Below are 22,269 nucleotides of genomic sequence, written 5' to 3' on the forward strand. Positions count from 1 at the left end.
TTTCGGCTTCTGGAATTTCCCTTCTGGGTACCATTTTGAAGACGGGAGACAGAAGAGACTTTTTTCTAGAGTTTCTGGTTGGGATAGACCTCTTCGGAGGTTGTCCTTCCTCCTTTGGACGATGTGGGTCAGCACTTTTCGAACTCACCTGTGCTCGCCTCACATCAATCTGCGTGTCGACAGATGGAGTTCTGACGGACGTGTCCCGACCGCGCTTGCCGAGACACTTTTTCGCAGCATTGACCATTGAGATGGCAAATTTAATTTAATATCTAAATCTGCTGATGTTAACCAGTGCTGAAGTTACATAGTCTGGAGTGCCATTTATCTTACCAACTACATTATTTCCCAAGCGTCAGCAACTAACGACAACATATCAGAATTCGATGCTACAATGCCATTGGAATGTTACTAAGCTCTGGCCAAACCATGCGGCAGGTGGCCAATGAATGTTGAACTGTTTTCAGATCCTTGCTTAGGTCAACCTATGCAGACTAGTCAATTGCACACCATGGACAGGCGCACGTGAAAGTGGTTTCTCCTTGCATCTCTGTAATCTGTTAATACAAATATATACCATTGTTTATTAAGAGTATTATAGACGGTCACTTAGGTAGTTTGTCCACCTTGTCATCAACACAGAATAATCCACTGCACGTATCAACTATGAGGCGCGACTTCTACTTAAACTAAGAGTTCGCATGATTTCCGTCCAAATAGAGTGGACTTCGACCACCCACACACAAGTCATCTACGTTGGTGATCCACAACGTGAGTGTTTATCAGCCGAATAATGCAAAGGCGAGAAAAACCATGATGTATCAGATAAAGTCTCATATGTGACCACCCACTTGTTTTAGATTTTGAAATTTAAGGTAGAATGCTGCACCCTACTTAAATGTTATGAAGCAGAAACTACGCCTGATAAACGTTAACAGCCAAATCAGGTGACGAAAATTACACTGAAGACAATTATGCAAATTTTTAAGAAATAATGAAGCTAGTAGTGGAGATCATGCTCCAAATTTCCCAACACAAATACTGCCTTCTTATTCTATCACAGTGAATACACTGGTGTTAACCAGAAACCAACGCTTGAGCAAAAACTGTAGTTGATCTATATGCCCTTATCAAAAGTAACTGAGTTCAAACATTCGAGAAGTGACGATCCCAATATACCAGCTTGACATTATTCTTAAAGATAACAGCCAATGGACTTCAAGAGACGTTTAATTTTTATTACGTGACGGTTCGTTATGTGTTGGCCGAGACGGATTCTTCCTTTCCTTCTTCAAAATCAATTCAAAATTCTTGCTAATTACACAGAACCTGATTTATTATCACTATTATTACTATTCTATTATTACTATTCTATTATTAATATTTTATTTTCCTTTTCTTTCCTTTCTCAAACATGGCATATGTAATGTTAACATTATTGAAAATTGTGTATTATTGCATTTTTTGAAGAAACCCGAAATGGTTTCTTCACAGCACTTATGTACCCATAAGGTGTTTGTGAATAATAATAATAATAATAAACCGTTGCGTTTAATATTTTGCACTGGGTCAGAGATCCAGTAGGTGCCATCAACCGGATGTTTTGTGCACTAATTTTCGGAGGTTCTCATCATTAGAGTCATTAAGAAAGCAACTGACAATGCTTGCAGGTGATTATTGCACGACGTCAGATAAGAAGTATGTATGAGAGAATCGAAGTCTTAGGAAAAAGTGAGCACAAAGTGAGTCATGTGGTATTTAAATTAGGAATGTTCACACGTTTGTTTACGGATTGATATATAAGTTGTCAATCGTTATTCAATTTCTCCTTTGTTCTAGCCTCATAAATAATTAGTGTTTTTATGAAAAGTCGTCTATTCCGTTCCACCGTTCTATACAATGTTGGAGTACTTTATATCTCATAAGTTCAAAGACTTTTTACGTATTCGTTGTAAGCAATAGTGTGCTGTTTTTTCGGTTCTTTTATTGATTACTCTGGAGAAGTATGTTGTCCTCCCGTTGTACATCTTTTGATTTGAAACCACTGATTTTTTAACAGAGCGTGTACAAACCTGTCAAAAGTAAACGCTTTTAAAACGGCTCTGAGGTAAAATATCTTTAGACGATTGACCAGTTAACGGTTAGTATCCTGTCTTAAGTGTTAGTCGTCGGTATATCAATCACGACAGATGTCATTAATTGAGAATATTTGGGTGTTTTGTACAGTCCAAACTCACAAGATTATCGTGATGAAAGCACCTTTAGAGCAAACTTTAGACTAGAAAATTTGAAACATAGTGACAGCCAGTTTAGTTGTAAGAATTCAGTTTTGAGGCTCCATTCCTAATCTTTCGAATTATGAAACACTGGTATGAGTTGATATTAATTCAAGCCCACACAGCTAATTCTACTTTGTGGACAGATCAATCTGTTCATTTTTCTGGAGCCATATTTTTACCTCCGTCACTTATTTGTTAATTGATCCTGACTGTTTTTATTCGATCGTATGTGTGGTAATTATTTACCTTACTCATCACATATCCGTAACTTAATTTCGGTCTGACTATAAACATTAATTCACGTATGGCTAAATTGAGTCAGCTGTAATGCCTTCTCCAATTAAATTCGTCGCCTCCTCTCTGTCTCCCTGATTTTCTGTTCAGATCAACGATTGTATATAATAAACTCATTCAAACTTCATTCTCGTATTTTAGTTATTTGATTCCATTATTTCCTAACGAGAGTTAAGTCGATGATTAGATATGAAGGTAGCCAGGATGTATATTTTGACGGCAATCATCTGGTAACAATCAGAAACGATCTATGTGGAGTCGAATTAAGGACAACTAAACACTTTCTTCCTTCTCTGTAACCAAATAAGAATAGAGTGGGACCTACCCAGAAATGACTCCTTAAATCACTTCGGCTACCGAAGTGTAAGCTTTCTGAAAAACACAATTGGATATTGCTTATTTACTTTCTAGTATATGTAAAAACGGAAGGTAACATTGAAAGTGTGAAATATTGTCGATTGTTCACATACTTTTTATGCCAATCGACTTGACTCCTGTTACTGTCGGAATTCTCAACGGTGTACGCATGACAGAATTGGAAACGAAGTTGTGGAAACTGTTCATTACAAACGTAACACAAACCAAACGATCAGCAAGCACGAACTTATGGTGAAAAAAATAACTTTTTGAACTAATTGATGTGATTTAGATGCAAACGTTTTACAGCATCGGAGTTATCAAGTGTTTCAAGTAACTAACATTTAGACTCGTTAAGGAAATAAATGCGTGTGCCATCATATGAAGCCTGCCATATATGTTTGAACAAGCATGAAGACATATGTGTGTAAAGATATAGAAAAATGATTGCCGACAAAATCAACTTTTGATTTCCTGTGAACAGGTTGAGTAAGTAGTCTAGCAAATTTAAACACTTGCAGTTTTATATGGGGATGGGGGTTTGTGATAACTAGGAGTATTTTAATTGTAGCGCAAATTAGGAATCCCAGAAATAACTCACTTCAACCAAGAAGTACTAGATGAGCATGAACGAATGTATTGTATTTGGAACTCGAAGTCAAGTAGTCATCAAGAACAAAGGAATCGTTAGTTCATAAAAACGCCACGGGGTTCCATAGTGATCTACGTACCAGAATGCCCATTTGGGCTCAATTGCAATAGACTCTCTGAGAGCAACATTTGTAAGTTAGAAAGTCAGAAAACCAAAACGAATTATAGGTATTCCTTTTATTTTCCGAAAGTGAGCGAGTCTTGGACTTTCTTGTCTGCTAAATTGGTCCTGGTAACTTTCTTGGGGTCCTTTACGAAAGTGCCTTTAGATAGCGCCTTACACTTACTTGCTTATGCCTCTCTCATTTGTTCTTGTTTCATGTACTTTGGTCTATACCCGGATGGATCGACGAGCCGTTGCTTCTAGATACGGTATCTGATAAGGCAGGAGTGTCTTACCCACAACTTTTTAAATGAGAAGACAACAAATCATGTCATCAACAAAAGGTAGAAAAAAATGGAAGCTAAGTATTTGTTTCGAATGCTTGTTTAGTTTTGTAATATAAAGTAGTATATGTAACAGCGGGAAGGACGTCCTATTATGGCGGGCTAGATAAGAAGCTAGCTTTTAGCCTCTTGTACGATTAGTCTGTAGAAGTAAGTGTAGAAACAATTTTATATGAAATCAACCACTTAAGTGACATAATACACCTAAAAGCACTCCAGATGGAGGTGGACACTGGCTCTATAGCCAAATGTGCACCGGAATTGTATAACGTCGCTTCCACATTAGTTAACGTCAAGGAAGTCACAGATAACAAAGCATTCAATGATTGTAAACCATCAAAGCCAAGTCCCGAAATAGTTAGCCCAGTTACTGAAGCAGTAATCACCGGATCAGACCCCAAGGCCCCCCAAAATTGTGATAATACGTCTGCAGAACCTTCAGTTGCCCCTGCCGTTGTAAATAGCAATGTTGGAAAGTATCGTCTCTTACGTACCATAGGAAAAGGAAATTTCGCAAAAGTCAAGCTTGCTATACATATGGCCACTGGCGTGGAAGTAAGGTCTGATACAGTTTCAACATTTCCAGGTTGCCATAAAAATAATTAATAAGACCGTTATGGATAATACTCTCCTCAAACGCGTAAGTAAAGAATTATTGATAATTTTTACCAACTAGCTTAAACGTGAGATAACCATCATGAAGGGTACAAATCACCCAAACATTGGTAAGTGTTGATCAGTCACCTAAGTTTGTAGTCAAACTACTCGAGATAATTGAAAATGAAGATGTTCTCTGTCTTGTTATGGAATATGCTAGTGGAGGTATTGGTTATATTCAATAAATTGATACCCCAGGTGAAATATTTGACTATCTTGTCGCGAATGGGAAGATGTGTGAAAAGAAGGCACGTGTAAAGTTCAGACAACTGCTATCTGCCATGCAGTATTGTCATGCAAAACGAATTGTCCATCGAGACTTGAAGGCAGAAAACATCTTGCTTGACCAGAATTTAAACGTTAAGGTTGCTGACTTTGGCTTGGCCAACACCTTCGAATCTGATCAAAGGTTGACTACTTTTTGTGGCAGTCCTCCATATGCCGCTCCAGAACTGTTTTTGGTAAGCATCTATAAATTCCAATGTATAATTCTCGATCTTGCAATATATCACTTCATACTCCCAGTTGTAGGGTTACTTCTTTCTTAATTGGTTTATTTTTAACTAAAAGTTTTGGTTTCGTATCTAACTGAGTCGCATATGTCTTGAGGCCTCATTGAACAGTTAAACAGTAAACAACTTAGAGACAAAATATCATGTTTCTTTTCTGCTGATTTTTTAAGGATGCCCCTTCGATGATGGAAATAAACCATAGAAGCATTTATGCCCGAAGTATAAAATAGCATGGTAGTAAACGGGACATTAATTTTTAGGGGAATGGCTGCATTAAAAATAAAAATTATTTTGCTGCTGGGAATTTGTGATAAATCCACCTGAGTCAATTATATGTTGGTCCTAGTTGAGTGTAAAGATAGTGTATAAATTGTTACTACATTAAAAGTGTATAAATAATGCACATCGTCACTGCAATTAAATAGATGTCATTCATATTTATTTATTTGAACACATTGGTACAAAGGGGCACCGAGTTGGACTTCCTCGGCAGTGGCTGTATACGCGTGGTCATTTATAGTTTGTAAATAAATGCAATCTACTTGCTAAAATGGATATTTAACTATATCAGTTTACTGTCCTATCGAAAGTTCTGTCCTTTCTAAGCATCCTGAAGTCACTAAATGCTGGCTTCTCAAAGATTGTCACTTAATGCGATGACAGATTAGGCCATTCCAAGATCATGCGTTGGTTAAAAGTATATTTCGTTTTACGTTTACACTTTAGTGCGAACTAGTCAACCTCAATGGGACGCTAGGATATATCTGTGATATGTCAGTGACATGTATACAAGATTCCGAATCCTGCCACTTAAATTACTATTGACATTTCAAAAATAGCTGTGAAGGAAGTTAGTCTTGGAGACATGATTCCTATACACTAAAAGACGTTTTTACTCTAAATATATGGAATAAATTTTCTCATTGCTTAAGCTACTCAAATCGCATCTCGTCAGTCCGTGATCGAAGTTCGTCAGTACACCATATTTCCCGTCGTTGACGTGTTTATTTCTTAATTGTACGTGAAATATATCTTGGTAACATTTGCACTAAGATGCTTTTTGTTAACTTGAAAAAGGATACTATTGGTTTCCAATTCTCTATTCTATGATTCTGTTTTATTTTCATTTGTGTTACTTTTACAGGGAATTCCGTATTATGGGCCTAGTGTAGATATTTGGTCTCTTGGTGTGATTCTGTTTACTCTGGTTTTGGGACATCTCCCGTTTGATGCACGTGATCTTCGTGAACTTCGGAGCAAAATATTGGGATTGCACTACACTATACCTCGTGGTACCATTTCCCCAGAGTGCGACACACTGTTAAGGAAAATGCTAGTTCTCGATCCTAAAGATCGTTCGTCTTTAAAGGTAGGCCTTCAGTTCTCCTAGATTTATTGATTATCATGTTTGATGTAACCTAAGTTCATAAACCATCAATTGCATGCTAACGAAGGATGGATAGCAATCGGCTTGTCTTCTGTTTAAAATTTCCTAACGGAATAGTTCGAAGGTAACATTTGAAAACATTTTAGAGTATTTAAGTATTCTCATGTAATTCTGTTGGCCTTACTTCCAAAGCTATATTATAGACCAATCACTTTCAGTACGACTCACCAATCAAGCTTGGATTCTTGTAATCGATCATAAGCCACGTTTTATGTATGGGTTAGTGATCAAACTGAGCATATGCTTATAAAGTAACTGTTCTTTTGGTCTAACGTGTGTAGTGAGGAGTACACTTTTTGCCCGTGATCGAAGAGACGATCGTGATCGATACTTGAAAATACAATGTTATGGTCCAACAACATTCTCAGTGTTTCAGTTGTATATGTGTATTGTTTCAGTCGGAATGTTAGACACCATATTATCCCTGCTTCGGTCTGGGCACCCCGCCAGTACCACAACCCACACACAAATCAAGTGACTTGTGTGGCACATATGTATTCGGTGCCCCTTTGTACCAACATTTATGTGTTCAAATTAATAAAATAAATAAACACCTTATTATCCTATGTATATTATGCCCTGTTTCTGTTTGCTCCATTTTATTTAACTGCTGTTAGTATAATTTTCTTTTCCATTTGTTGATCATTCTTTAATATGCAAATGTAAAGTATTGCAACAGAATGACACACCTTTACGTCAAATCTATCATGTATTTCTTCTGTTCATGGTTGGTTTGAATATAATTCCTGTTATTGTCAACTATCAAATCAGAAACGACGTATAGCTAGTTAACCAGCTTATTCTTACTTTTGTTTGTTGCTGCTTGTGTGAATTTGAAAGTTAGTGTCTGTATGTCAGTAGAACTGAATGAGTTTTATAGAAAATAGTTAGCGTCTACTGGATCTGTGACTTGATATTTAAAGCATTCAACTTTTTAAGTGTTCTGTATCTACCTCAGTTTTGTCATCCGCGTAGTATCACCAGCTGTCACGTAAAATGTTGGGTACAACCATGTGCACCTCGTTCCTGAGTTACGTTAAAATAATGCTTCCTATTATTTCATTGCGTCTTAAATTTTAAGTTTCAACTATCACTTTTCCATTTCATCTAACGAAAGCTATGTAACGTTTGAGTTGTATTTAAGTCAACTGTTCCTCAACTTTTGGAATTGGGTATTTTTGCTTTTGTATACTCTTTTAATAGCGAATTTGTAATTGCGAGTTAGTGGTCTAATAGACCAACTTTTATCACCTGATTTGGGGATTTCAATCCATTTTTTCTACTTCAGTCTGAGAATTCGTGTTTCATTGATAATCCCTGTACATTAGACCTGCAGCCTGAATTTCAGACACTAACCTGAATTACTTGTTTTTATTTGATACGTTGTGAGGTAAGTATTTTTCTGGAAACTTCAAAAAGAAACATGATATCTGGAAGTTGGCGTAATGTTTTATGAGATCATTTTGAACTTCATAAAACATTAGAATTTGACTTTCCTAAATAAATTCTTACTAACCAATGGAGTCATTTGCCGAAGTAAGTAGATAATAGGACTTTATTTTGCGCACTTTGTCAGACCTCGTCATTGTATTTATAAATTAACAAAATAATGTTATGTGATATATAAAAGGGTTTAGGAAAAAAATCAACCAGTTGCTTTCCTTTCCATCATTTTAAATTTCTGGTCTTGTTAGGGTTCCGATTAAATGCCTGTTCTTAAACCATACTAATTTCTTTTCATTTCTGTGTATAGGATTCATAAAAAGTATGTAAGTGGGTACTGTATAAACTGCCTAAATTCTGTAAAACTAATTTAACCTTTTTAAAACTCTTTTCAAGTCTTTGATGCTTGACAAGTGGGTAAATATGGGCTACGCTCCAGATGATCATCTTCGTCCTTATAGAGAACCACTAAAATCTCAACTGGATGACAGTCGTGTGAAAGCCATGGAAGAAATGGGGTTTACAAGAGTTGATCTGGAGTCGTCGGTAGTTAATCCTGCATTCGACCATGTGTATGCAACTTACCACTTATTGCCCGAAACACCATCTCAATTGGTTGAGTAAGTGTTTAGAAAATCCATTAAAAAGTTACCTGAGGTAGTACTTTTTATTTTATATTGAAATCGGTACTGATCTGGATGACAATAGGACTTAGGGTATCTATCAACCCACTAGATTCAATTTGGTCATGGTTTGATATTCTTGGGCAATATGCAGTCACGATCATACACGGAACCAAGCTTAGGGTCTTTGAGTCTTCTGATGACCACGCTACTATCCAGCCATTGAGTGCCATAGGTGGACATTTGTTTTACTACTGACTTGGTTAACGTGACAGATCACGACCTTCCCATATAATCACAGGTTCTTTATCTTGATACAGGTCACTGATGCTCACTAGACCTCTGATTTGGTTCTCTAATAATAGAAACACGATTGTTTCTTATGTATTTGGTTTCGTTTTCTAGTCATCCGGACTGTCTTCCTCTGTTTCTAATAAGGAGCTCGATTCTGTTCACTGAATATATTGTGTATATTTCTATTGTTCGGTCTTATTATCCAGCTAGCATCTGTACTATGCTCTATGTCTATGATGTCTGTATGTCAGTTCTTTTACCAAAGTTTTATATTTAGATATGCGAAAATAAAAAGATTGTGTTGCCAATATTTGCTACCAGTTAGTTACAATAGAGCACATGACTTGATAATCTACTTACTGATTTGTGAGTTGTACGTCATGAGGCCAGTCATTACTACTTAAAAATCCATATAACTGGGTGTTATCTTCAAAAACAAATGTAATAACCTCATGTATAACTCTGTATAGTTTATAGAGATCCTGGTTTATCATATGTTTACGTATAAGTAATGTAGGAAGTACAAATCTGTTTATTGTTTAATCATATATCGGCAACAGAAAACAGTAATTAGATTTTTTTACTATGGTAACTAACATATTTGTCCCGGGTATATTAGGTATTGGGCTGAGAATTTTATCGAACGGCATATTCGTGTCGATAACTTTATGGAAGTACGTAGGTTGTTATGCGTTAAACTGAACTAGATAGCTCTTACATTTGTTCATCTCTATAATCTAACTGTCAAGTTAAGTATGCCTGTCTCGGTGTCGTAGACTGTTTTCGGTTATAATATGCAGATATTTGAAACGGCATCAGTTGAAATGGGCTGATTACTTTTGTACCACGTAAGTTCTGCCTATTTTCTTAATTTAATCCTTTCTCTGTCTTACTAATTACAAAAAATTCATAAGTGGTTAACCTAGCAGCTTTTTTCAGAAAATCGCAGTCTCATGTTATCATATTTCTAGACCCTAAAAAGAGATGTAGATACACATGTTTCTAGTGATATCAATACTCGAATATCCAAGGGAGCTAAGTATAAGTCATTTCAAATTTATTTATTTGAACACAGATATTGGTACGAAGGGGCACCAAATACATGTGCACCACACAGTAACAATGAGGTCAATAGTAGTTATCAGTGGTTTGTGCGAGGGTTGTGATACTGCCTGGACGCCGAAATCAGAGCGGGTGGTTTTCTTAGAAGACCACACCCAGAGCCTTTGACCTAAAGGTCTACTCCACAGGGGGCAGTGGAGCAACGTTAAGAGGTGCAGTCCCATGGCAGTCGGCGACCAACGATTGGTTCATACGCCATTTGTTCCCTCAGGATCCTAGAGCCCATATGCACCATTGGTTTCGAATCAGGGTTTTCTAACTCCTCTGGGTGGAAACTCTGTGTCCACCAACCTGGTTAAAGCTCCAGACATTCGCTTTTCGCCCTCTCACTTTTGTAAACAACGCCCTCGCCACGAGAAGTCAGTGAGTGGGACTTTCCTGGCAGAGGCTGTATACGCGTGGTCATGTGGGAGCATTTCGAAAGGGTGAGCGGACTCTTCCCACCCTCGGTCGTACCAGGGCATTTGAGGGCAATTTCAAGAGCGAGTTATGTGCTCACACTAGTTTGAGTTTTATAATCGGGTTACGATACCAGTTAGTTAACAGTCGTATGTTTTTACTACTCTCGATTTTATGTAGATTCCTCGTTCAGTTGTGTATAGAATCAAGATTAATGAATACTGACTGTCAAAAACTAATATACCTGTCCTCAACAAATGTACAAAAGCTTAGTGAGATCATGTAGCTTGCATTAGATAATGTGCGTTTATTGACGTGAATCCCCGAACATAAGTTTTGTGCTTGTTAGTGCTCATCAGCACAGTGTATTTAGTTGGATATTGTCTCCTGAAAATGTCGGCTTACTAAAATACTGATGGTGACCATTATTCTTAAATTGACACTCATCTGTTGTCCTTACTTAATTAACAAGAAATCCGGTTTATAACCTCGTTTGATTGCTTGATAAATGAATGTTTAGAAAATGTGTATCATGCACGTGTAGAAAGCTACTAGTACTGGTTATCTGGGATCGAAAATTCATATATGTATATATGCATATATCAATAAGTTTCTTCAAGTATCAGATTTATCATTAGAAGTTTGTGCATCCAGAGTTTAATGTTTTCTAAAGTGTCCAGAAGTCTAAGGGAAAATTTTAAAGTTCATGTGTTTTCAGAATCTCTAACTTTTTACTTCGAATTTCTATTATTTTGTTTGTTTGGTAATGTATACTTCATAAGTTATAATTTGTATGAAAAGTTTGGTATTGGAGCCATGTTCTAGCCATTGGATTTAAAGTTTCGACTACTTTATGTCCAACTACATTTAAACGACATTTCCAACCGTTACACAATGAGTCAAGTCTATAACCAGCTGTTGATTGTTCAGTTGATGCTATTTATTTATATTCGAGTCTGCTGGTTACTATACAGTCTTAGTCATTAATATATGTATTTCTTTATCGTGTTATTTCGTATTGAATCTTAATAGGTTTTGTAAAGACTTGGCTCCTGGAGCAGTTGTTTCACCAAATACAATCGTATTACCTAACTCTCTGCTTGCTCACGATCAGGATACTAAATCGACTCATAGTTGTTCTTCCGGTTCATCAGAATTGCCTGTCTCTACGAAGTCGACTGCTATTGGACGTTTCACAGTGGCTCCAAGTAATAAAGTCAATGAACCTACTAGTCATTCTTCCTCTGGACGTTATGCTCGGGGTAGTTTGACATCTGAATCTAACCAAGCTTCAGCACACCATAAGAATGTATATAATTTTGAATCTGCGAATCGAGAACATCATTCACTTACATCCGCACTGCCAGGTACTTTGAAACGAGCAATAATGCAAGTTAGTCGAAATTTCACTGGAGGAGGAACTCCTACTACAAGTAATGAAGAAAGTAGTAATCGTGGTACAGCACAAATAGTTACAGGTATTCATTCACCTTTTCATATTTCATTTGATCCTGTTTCTGAATTGTACTTAAATTTTGAGAATGTCAATTTTTAATCATCATTTTGGATTGAAGTAGTTAATTCTCTGTTAAATTCGAAATTTTCACTCTAAATGGAATAGCCTCTTAGTGATTATCTGTGTATCTACACTAGCCATGTTTAACAATGTAAGTTTCTCTGTAAACTGACTATGTTTATGATGTCGAGTATTAATAGTGAACGTGAACTATGATCTTATTCATTAAGTTATTCAGAGTACTTAACACAATAATGAAGAAAAAGTTTCTAAAAAGTACTACTGTCCACAATTTTATCAAAGTAATAAAATACTAGTTGGTTGTTTGTTGACTAAGATTACTCAGTAGTGTTCTATTTATTTACATTAAAATAAAGTATGTGAAGAGTATATTCGGGATGTGGTCTCATAAGGAAACCACCTGCTTCGGTTTGGGCGTCCAGGCAGTATCTTAGCAATCATACAGCTCGCATGAAGTGTGGCACATATCTATTTGGTGCCTTCTTGTAGCAATATTTATGTAAATAAATAAATGAGGAGTATATTGAAAGACATTGGTTAAAGAATGAATAATTGAATCATTAGACCCCAGCTTATAAATGCGTTACCATAATCATTATCTTTTTTGGCGAAAAGCACCATGTACAAATAAACTTTTAGCATCTGAAATCTAGGCTATATGAAACTATTAAGTCGTTTGGGGATCTTATACACGTTTTAAAAACTATTTATTTAGGTGGTACTTCGTTGTTGGGGATGCTAGATCCCCAGAACTCACTTGGTAACTGTCTTATTTTCGTAATTTTATTTTGGAAATTTTAATTTCTTGTTTCCGCGCCAAAAGCGTCCATTTTCATCTCCACATCGTATTTCTCACTTAGGAGAATCTTAAATGTCATTGGTTCGTTGTCTCTTTTAATATGCTATCTTGTAACGTTTCCTAAGGACATTTTTATGCTGTTATATATAAAATTAATCTGTGCTCGTTGTTGTTCGTGCTTTTGGCTGCTTATGGAATACATTTTCCCTCTTCTGAACTTGTACTTCTCTCTGCAGTTAGCGGGGCTGGGACGCTTCGAAATAGTTAGCTTATCTGGTCATTGTGTCACTGATTCTTCGTTACGTCCTCAGGTTCAGGTGAACTCGTAATCTCTTCAAACATACCATTAGTGAAGTTTCACATAATCTTATTTTTCCAATATTACTGCAGAAAGCATAACATTAGAGTAGTTTTAAAATCAGTCAGATATTTTGGAGTCATGTTTGGATCTTCGTTCATTCAACAATGGGTATTCATCAATTAAATAAAATCCTTATGTGATTTATATTATTCCATAAATTTACTCAACTAAACTGACTTCAGATGTTGATTTTTAATGATAATTGGATAGTTTTGCACATTGTTCTTCAACTATGGTGTTAGTTATTGAAATTTAATTTACCTATTTCTGTTTGAGTAGCTACATTTTTTTTAGTTCGTAACAGTTCCCCACTCTTTTTACTCCTAAGTTTCAGCTTGTCGTATGATTATTGAGTTGCATTTTTTCAGCCTCGAGAATATACATCCCCTTCATATTCTCAGTAAATTCAGTAGTTTTTTTGTTACCTAAAGTTCGTTTCCCTATCGCTTCGCTTCATAATTCAAAGGATTTTTAATTTCTGTTGTGAATTTTTCATTAATTGTAAACATTAATCTCCATAACTCTTCTGACAGTTTGGTTTCCATCTTTATATACTTCAGTATTTCTAATCACACAAAATTGTTATTATAGAGTAGGTTTAAATTGCTTTTTAATTGGAAATTTTCTTTATAACAATGTACGTGGGGTTTTAGTTACACTTCACTGTTTGATTTGAATCAACTTTATATATTGCATACTAAAGTATTTTGGTTTGTTCCAGGATTGTGTTAGTTAAAATGACACCAGTTATAATCTTTCATCTAGCAACTTCACAACTATATGTTTTATTTTTGTACATATTTAATACAACACTATGTCTTTTCTTATAGGACGTCATAATAAATCCGTGCCAAAATCTTCTGGAGGTGGAAGGTAGGTTAATACAAAACAAAACAAAATTGTGTGTAATATGAAAAGAGAATGTTTATAAATTTTTAAATCTTATTTAAGCTTTCGTTATCCTAAAACAGAGATAATGTATAGTATTAGCAGACCCTCAGTATAAGTTTAAAGCTCTAAGATAGAGCTGGTTTACCACGTATAAATTCTTCTATTTAGCTTACAGTTTCATTTATTCTTTTATGACTAGCGATACTGACTGTCCAAACTGAGGGGTTCGAACTTGGAACTGAATAGTTGAACGTTAAATTCCTACGATTGATTGTTAAAATTGCTTAAAGTCTATGATTTATCTCGGCTAGTAGTGTTTTCTTGTTAATATCGTTATATAATCTTTAATCATTGGTTCATAATTTATCAACATGAAGTTTGAAATTGATGTTTTATTGTTTAACTTTCAGAGATGTTATCACCGCAGCACCTGTTCCGATTGGAGCTGTCAAAAAACATGGTTTTGGTTTGTCTCAACAACAACAGACACAAAAACGTCAGCCTTCAAATCAACAGACTACTCCTTCTCAGAATGCTCCTTCTGTAAGATCCAAAAGCCCAGCTGTTCGTAATCATTCTTTATCATCTAATACCTCTTCTGTGTCATCGGAAAGTCATGGAGCAGGTTATGCATCAGGAACGCAAAAAATGAATAAAGAATCCTCAGTTACAATGAAAGCTAGTTCAGAAATGAACTATCGTGGTTCTTTAAACAACACTGGTCGTGATAGCGATAAAAGCTCCTTACAAAGAACAAAGAAACGAAATATGATAGATGCAAACGGAGCTAAAATTTCTGGTTCAAACTGTACTCCATCTAATTCTTGTGCCGAAAACGAACTTCGAGAAAGAGCTACGACAATTGTTCAGGGCGTTTGCGAATCAGTTAATGCTTCCTCTTTGCATCATCAACACTCTGCTCCTCAATCGGTCTTGGAAGCAAAACAGGAATTTAAAGAGAATGATGATCGTTCTTGTTTAGTAGTACCGGGGAATAATAATGGACTTACTCGCAATGAAAAGTCAGAACTCAGTCGTAGTTTAACAACTATTGATCAGGCAAACCAAATGACCAACAATTCGGATAAAACCGCAAATGTTCCATCCCTTAATCCACAAATTAAAGTATTGCATACAGTCCAAGGCACAGAAGCTCTCGCTTTACGTCTAGAAGCTCTGCGTTTACAGTCTGTGAACTCAACAGCTAAACCATCTTTCAATCCTGAGGCAGCTGCAAATATGTGGGTGTTTAGTGATCTTTTTATGCTTATCTTTGAGTACACCAGCGTGTGTATTTTATGCATGCATTTTAGATTACATTCTCAATTTAGCGTGATTATGATAAAAAATCTAGTATAGTATAGTTTTCCTGGTGTAAAGAATAAATTTCTTAATCCTTCATCTTACTAAATATGTGAGCTCATAGTGTTCTTTTAACGATTTTTCATACAAATGAAGTATATTTTTGTTGTGAATTTAGGCAGGACAGTTGGGAGATTCTTCCAATATGCAACGGGATTAATACTAACTGGATGATAGATCAAAAGACTAGTGCGCAACACCTCAACAATAACTTCCTATGCGATTGGGAGAGAGAACATTTTTACAAGAAATATGCATTGATAAAAAACCCCAGACAAAATTGACTTTTTGTATAGTAAAATGATGTGCTTATCTACAAATATTGACATAAAATAAGTATGATGAATTATTGTGAGCGATTGGAAGAAGGTAGTGTTTAGGTCACTCACTCTCCAGTCAATTAAGACCTGATTGTTAGGCCTAGTTTTTGGACATTGCATCATTTTTTAGCACACTTATAATTTGGGATTCCCACATTATTATTAAAGTCCATATTTAGATCCGTGGTAGTTGGGGTATTAATAGTAGGTAAATATTATCATTCTACATTTTAATAATATTCGAGTTTACATATGCTGAAAGTATTCGTAAAGGTTTAAAGTCTATACTTTTGAGTCAATAGACGCTTGGCTTTCCTGTGATCTGATGTATGACTTAACTACGAAGTAGCACTCTTCTAATCCTTTTTTATCAGACTTGACAATTGCAAGAAAAACTGTGTAATGAGCGCCGTTGTTGATATGATAGAGCTTACAAATCCCTTGACAAGTATTTGAGACAACCCAACTAGTATTAAGGTAGATGTTGTTCTATGATTCAGTGGACAATCCTTTTGAACACTAAACACCTCACTTTTACTCCCACAATTTCATTGGTTCATCAGATAGCCGGATTACATCTTATGATTTTACAACCTGATTACATGGGTTGATTAGTTTTCAGTTTATCTTCAGTCAATAAATATTGTGACTGATAAGTGACAGGTCTGTTTGTATATCATCATAATCCGGCTATAACTTCAATACTGTTCACTTGATTGTCCCGAAATACACGGGCGATGAGTCAAAGTTACCTAACAACTTACAATTGTAAGGCCACATTTCGCAGCCATAAAGTAGAACAGAGCGGAGTGTTACGCACTATACTCGTCCCTTTAAGATGTCTGTCTGTTATATGCATATTGAATACGTATGACAAAGCATAGACATATTGTTACTATATAGAATTTATCTCAATAATCTCCTCTCAATTCTCTTTGCTATAGAGTTGTGGATTCCAGTCATCAAGGTTCATGGGGCCGTGGTGTTCTAAAGGCATTAGGTGGATTCTTTGTACAAAGGTATGTTAGTTTTTTGTTAATTAAAATTGTATGTGTTCGTTGAGTTCTTATTTTCTCGTGTCTGTTCTTTTGTTAAAGAAGGAATGAATTTTCCTCTAATATAAAGCAAACATTTATTCCCTTGTGTCTAGGTGATGGCTTCTTTGAATATACTGCCATTCATTGAATACATAGATGTATTTAATTAATAAAAGCTGTTACACTTACAATACATGACAAGTCTTCAAGCAGGTATCCGTTTGGTATTGAGACCCTATCGTATGATTAGTGCCTCTTTTATAAAAACCTGTGTCTATACTGCACTGTTATCATTTCAGCCGAATAACTGAATGCTAATTCGTGTATCAAATTTTCATTCATACTTTTTATGTAAAGTATACTATCCAGTTTGCTACATCAAAGTTGATGGGTACATGTAGTTTGATCATCTCAAACGTTGTTCTTTACCAAAATTACTAACATTTTAATTGTTTACCAAAGAATGTCATCTGTTAACATAAAATAGGAATAGATTTCTTCATCAAAAGTTTTATCATATTTCATTTTTATCAGTGCGAGGTTGTGGAGATTGTTGTGTTTTGGTTAAGATCATGAGTAGATCAATGTTAAGCCACCATTGAAAACCTGGAAGCACTGGATGACCGTTTCGTCCTGGTATGGGACTCCTCAGTAGTGCCCATCCATGATCCAACACTCAGAATTCGAACCAAGGACCTTCGGTCTCGCGCGTGGACGCTTAACCTTTGGACCACTAAGCCGGCTTGAGTTCGAATCTCGCTTGTGGGGTCATGGATGCTTGCTGATGAGGATTCACATGCTGGGACGAAACAGCCTTCCAGTCCTTCCAACTTTTCAATGATGGTCTAATATTTCATTTTTATTTATTTAATAAATCATTTTTATTATACATTAAATAAACCTAAACTATACATGTTAATTCAGTTGTGTTTTCCTTTCAAGTTAATTTTTATGTTCACTTCACATATTAGTCAACAAGAATAAAATTGAATCAAATCATATTTTTATAAGACTGATTTCTAAAAGACAGAATCCAGTTAAACTAAAAGAGATTAGTCATATTATATTATAAATTTTAATTGTAGCTTAGATTTATTGCTAGTATCCGAAATATAACCGTTAGACAATGGTACGAATGTTGTTCTCAGTTAGGAAATCCTGTTCACAATTATCAGTCGATCAAAAGCTTACTTTAAAAAAATCCACTCAATATCAAATCGTAAAATTTATTTTATTTTATTTATTTTATTTAAACACATAAATATTGGTACAAAAAAGCACCAGATAAATATGCGCCTCACAAATCTCATTTGATTTGTATGGGGGCTGTGATACTGCCCAGGTGCCCAGACTAAAGCAAGTGGTTTTCTTAAGGGGCCACACCCCGAGCCTTTGACATGAAGGTCTAGTCCACAAGGCAGTGGAGCATCGTGAGGAGATACAGTCCCCATGGTAGCTGGTGACCAACAATTGGTTCATACGCCATTTGTTCCCTCAGGATACTGGAGCCCATGTGCACCATTGGTTTGGAATCAGGGTTTTCCAACTCCCCTGGGTGGACTTTCCGTGTCCAGTGACCCGGTTAAAGCGTCGGACATTTGCTTTTCGTCCTCTCAGTTTCGTAAACAACACCCTGGTGCGAGAAGATAGTGAGTAGGACTTCCCTGGCAAAGGCTATATATTCGCGTGGCTATGTGGGAGCATTTCGAGAGGGAGAGCAGACTCTCCCCACTCTCGGCCGTACCAGGGCATTTGGTGGCAAAAATTGTAAATCGCAAATCGTAAAATACAATAGGAAGTCGTGGTGTTTGTCTTAAATATCTACTACTCCTTTTTAAAAGCTGTTCGGCTGGCAAACAGTCTAAGTTGGTGAGTAGCAGCGATGTTTTCTGTACCGTATTCTCTTTGATGATCAATTTATTTAGGTTTCTGTGAATGCAAAGTTGATAAAAGTTATATAAATTATTTCATTTATTCCCTCAATTAAACCATTTAATATAGCTCATCAAATTAAAAAGTCATTTATTATTGTAAAAAATGGTTAGATAGGTTGTGTGGTTGGTGGACACTGGTTAAAATATTCCATTTTTTGTCTCAAACGATTACGTTGTTGATGAGTCTTAAGACTTCTGAGTTGGCAATCAACCTGATAAATATGAAGCATATGCAGGTATTTATCAGAAAGTAGAATACAATCGATTGCAGGCTTATTTAACGGGATTTGTCGGTGTGATATGTTTTTGACCTCTCCTCTACCATCTGGCAAGTACTGTTGCTATAAAATTTTGTCGGTTTAGATTCAAATAGTCTGTCACACTTGAGAAATATGAAGCTCATACTTTAAAAGGTGTCTATAGTTTACAATATGGCGATATCAGTGTTGTGTTAGCATGATGGCATGAATAATACTTTTTATTAAGCACTCCGAATGTAGGGTTAAATTGTATTCAGAATTCCCTAACTTAATCTGTTTTTCCAAAATTTATCTTTTAAGCATAGTATTTCATCGTTCTGCTCTCTTTGTTGAAGCCTGATTTTGAGAGAATAAGATCGAATACAGAATTCACTGGGGATTATAGGAATTCCATAATCCCTACTGTTGTTTGTTTATTATTTTGCGATATACAAAAGGCCGATTTTATTTTCTTCACTTTATTTTCCATTTTAGTAGATCTACAGAAGGACGTCCGGATAATCAGCCATCCACCCGATTACTTAATAAACCACGTGAGGTCAAGTTCCCTTGGAGTGTGTATACTACAAGCACAAAGTCAGCAGAAGAACTTCTTCAATCCATCATACATGCCCTTGAAGTCACTCCTGGTTGTCGTTATTCACATGACCCTCACCTTCCTTTTCTGTTGCAGTGTTCCTGGGCAGCTGACCGACCTGCTATCAAAAAGTTTGATTCAGAAGCTGTTTGTAAAGGTCAGGCTAACACATCCATTTCTGGATCCCTTGAGGTTCCAAGTCACGGTGGACTTTTACGTGGAGATCCTGTACATTGGGAAATGGAAGTATGTCAGTTACCACGGGTTCACTTGCGTGGTGTCCGGTTGAAACGAATACGTGGATCAACACTACATTTTCGCCCAATCGCTGATCTTGTTATGAAGTCGTTGCGTTTGTGATACCTTGTTGGCAATCGTTGCAATAAATATACAGATAGCTCATGGTAAACTATCACTTATATTTCAGTAATGTAACATGAACAAAAAAGGATAGATAACTTCAAATCTTATAGAACCAGTCCATTGGCTTTATATATTTCACCTATTTTATTCGTCCTCTTTTTACTTTACTGATGTCAAACTTGGTGTGTAGTTTTAATGACTGCTTCCCTACATCTGTTATTTAAAAAATATACAAAATGAGACTTCATTTCAGATTCCATCACAATCCCATGTACAGTTTTATCTACCGGTTCACAATAATTAAAACTCCAATTCATCATTTGTGTTTTGGTTTGAAACATTAATTTACCAATAATTATTTTCTGCTATCCATTCAGTCAATCACACTTTCTTGTATCGATTTCTCTGTCTCTCTTTCTGATATTTTTACTAGATTACCTCATTCTTTTGCAATTCTGTAAAATTATAGGTTGTTTGGAATATATATATATATATATATATATATATATATATATACATGCTCGCATATATATCTGCTATCAGTAGTTATTTTTATTTCTCATTAATACACACTTTATCACTCACAATATAGTGCTCCTTCTCTTTACTGCGTTCTTAACTGATTTTCCTATGTAAATGTTTAAACAATTAACTTTCATCTTGTTTCGTATAAAGACGTTCAATTTAATGTAATAAATGATCTTTTTGAAATAGATTAAAATCTCGTACATATGATACTGATACACTTAATAATATTCTGATTCATTTATTATTTTATGCGTTAATCTATAATAATAATAATAATAATAATAGTAATTATTATTATTATTATTAAGGTTTCAATTTCACATGCATAAATATTTCTGTATTTATTTACCTTGTGGTTTCTCAGTCTATTCATTCTTTTTTCTTTCAATCTACTGTATTATTATTATTATTATTATTATTATTATTATTATCAATAAATCTTTTAATCAAGATTAATATTTATTTGTGAAATTTACAGTTTGTCAGTTATTTAATTTAAATAACGTATTACCTTGCTAATTATAGTTCAATTATCTAAATATTCTCAAAAAGTTAAACACAATATAGACTTAGTGTCATAATATTAAGCTGAATAGGATCAAATATTCTTTCCATAATTTGTTTCAATAGAATTAACTAAGTTCTTAATACACCTGGTTTTCTTAGATTCCATTTCCCAATCAAGCTAAGTTTCGCATGGATGAAATATATTCCATGGTAAATTTGGTTCAAAACATTAGATTAATCATATATTTTAGGCAGTTGTATTGAGAAGAATCTTTGTATCGTTGTAACATCTACATTACAATTTCTAATATACAAATTATTGATCAATGTATTCTTTGTGTTGTATAGAAAACTGTCGTCATTTTGGATGATATTGGTGCTAGAATGCAATTTCATTGTCCATATATGTAATTTCAGTAATTTACTGTAACTTTGTGTACTCTTCATCAGTTAGCTATTTTAGGGAACGTTCCATAAGTAACCAATATCTGAATATATACTATTTAATGGTTCAGTAGTAATAGTAAAGTTATTAACAGTGTAGAATATCAGTTTGATATTTGAAATCAACTTATTCATTTATTTTGTTGGTTTTTATCAAGAAGGAAATTAGGACGATTCATAGTACATTTCCTTATCGTTATTATCATTTACTAAGGTTCAGTCGTATTTAGAATTAATTGAAATACTTTAATCTTATCATTAAATAAATAAATATTGCATCATTGAAAAAGCAATCGAAAGTGTCTTAAGGTATCCCAAAAATACCACACAGTAGATTGAAGAATAGGTATGAAGTGGGAAAGTGCGGAAAGATCATAGATGAAAGGTAATTGTCTACGTGGAGAATATTAAGAGAATGTAAAACAAGTAATGAAAGGAAGGCAACAATTAAAATTAAAAGGTGTGTATTGTTATCATCACAATTAAGCTCATCGATCCTGAATAATAATTAATAAAAATATCCAATGATATAATGGATTTCTCGTCTTATTGACTTAAATATTTGGAGCAAATATGAGATAACTTTCAACGCTATTTGGCTGTCATTCATCTTCCTTCACCGACCTAAGTATCACCAGTTTTACTCCTGTAATATTTTCTCAAACCATAATATATTTTATGCATAAACTCTGATGTAATCGCTAATTGTTTCTCGTATAGATAGGTTTAGGTTAACGTGCTCATCAATATGATGGGTACTTTTGAATTTTAAGGTATTTAGCTTCACATTATTTTATAGTCTTTTAATGAGAGCATATGAACAT

General features: G+C 35.1%; 1 protein-coding gene across 2 annotated transcripts; it reads left to right on the forward strand.

The window, feature by feature from the left end:
* Positions 1-4,120: 4,120 nt before the first annotated feature.
* Positions 4,121-20,404, forward strand: Smp_014170.1 (serine/threonine kinase; the record flags this gene model as incomplete). Of its 2 annotated transcripts, XM_018793540.1 has the most annotated exons (13): positions 4,121-4,178; positions 4,220-4,583; positions 4,615-4,668; positions 4,705-4,753; positions 4,785-4,850; positions 4,884-5,146; positions 6,342-6,566; positions 8,484-8,707; positions 11,558-12,003; positions 14,053-14,095; positions 14,524-15,354; positions 16,740-16,814; positions 19,501-19,963. In XM_018793540.1, exons 2-13 carry the CDS (start codon positions 4,248-4,250, stop codon positions 19,961-19,963), a joined length of 3,075 nt encoding a protein of 1,024 aa, XP_018648042.1. In that variant the 5' UTR covers positions 4,121-4,178; positions 4,220-4,247. The 2 variants fall into 2 exon arrangements, with proteins under 2 accessions (XP_018648042.1, XP_018648043.1); XM_018793541.1 differs by having other exon boundaries at positions 4,220-4,668; positions 19,501-20,404.
* Positions 20,405-22,269: the final 1,865 nt, after the last annotated feature.

This window comes from Schistosoma mansoni, chromosome 1, assembly GCF_000237925.1.
Source record: "Schistosoma mansoni strain Puerto Rico chromosome 1, complete genome".
In the NCBI taxonomy this organism is placed as follows: Eukaryota; Metazoa; Platyhelminthes; class Trematoda; order Strigeidida; family Schistosomatidae; genus Schistosoma; species Schistosoma mansoni.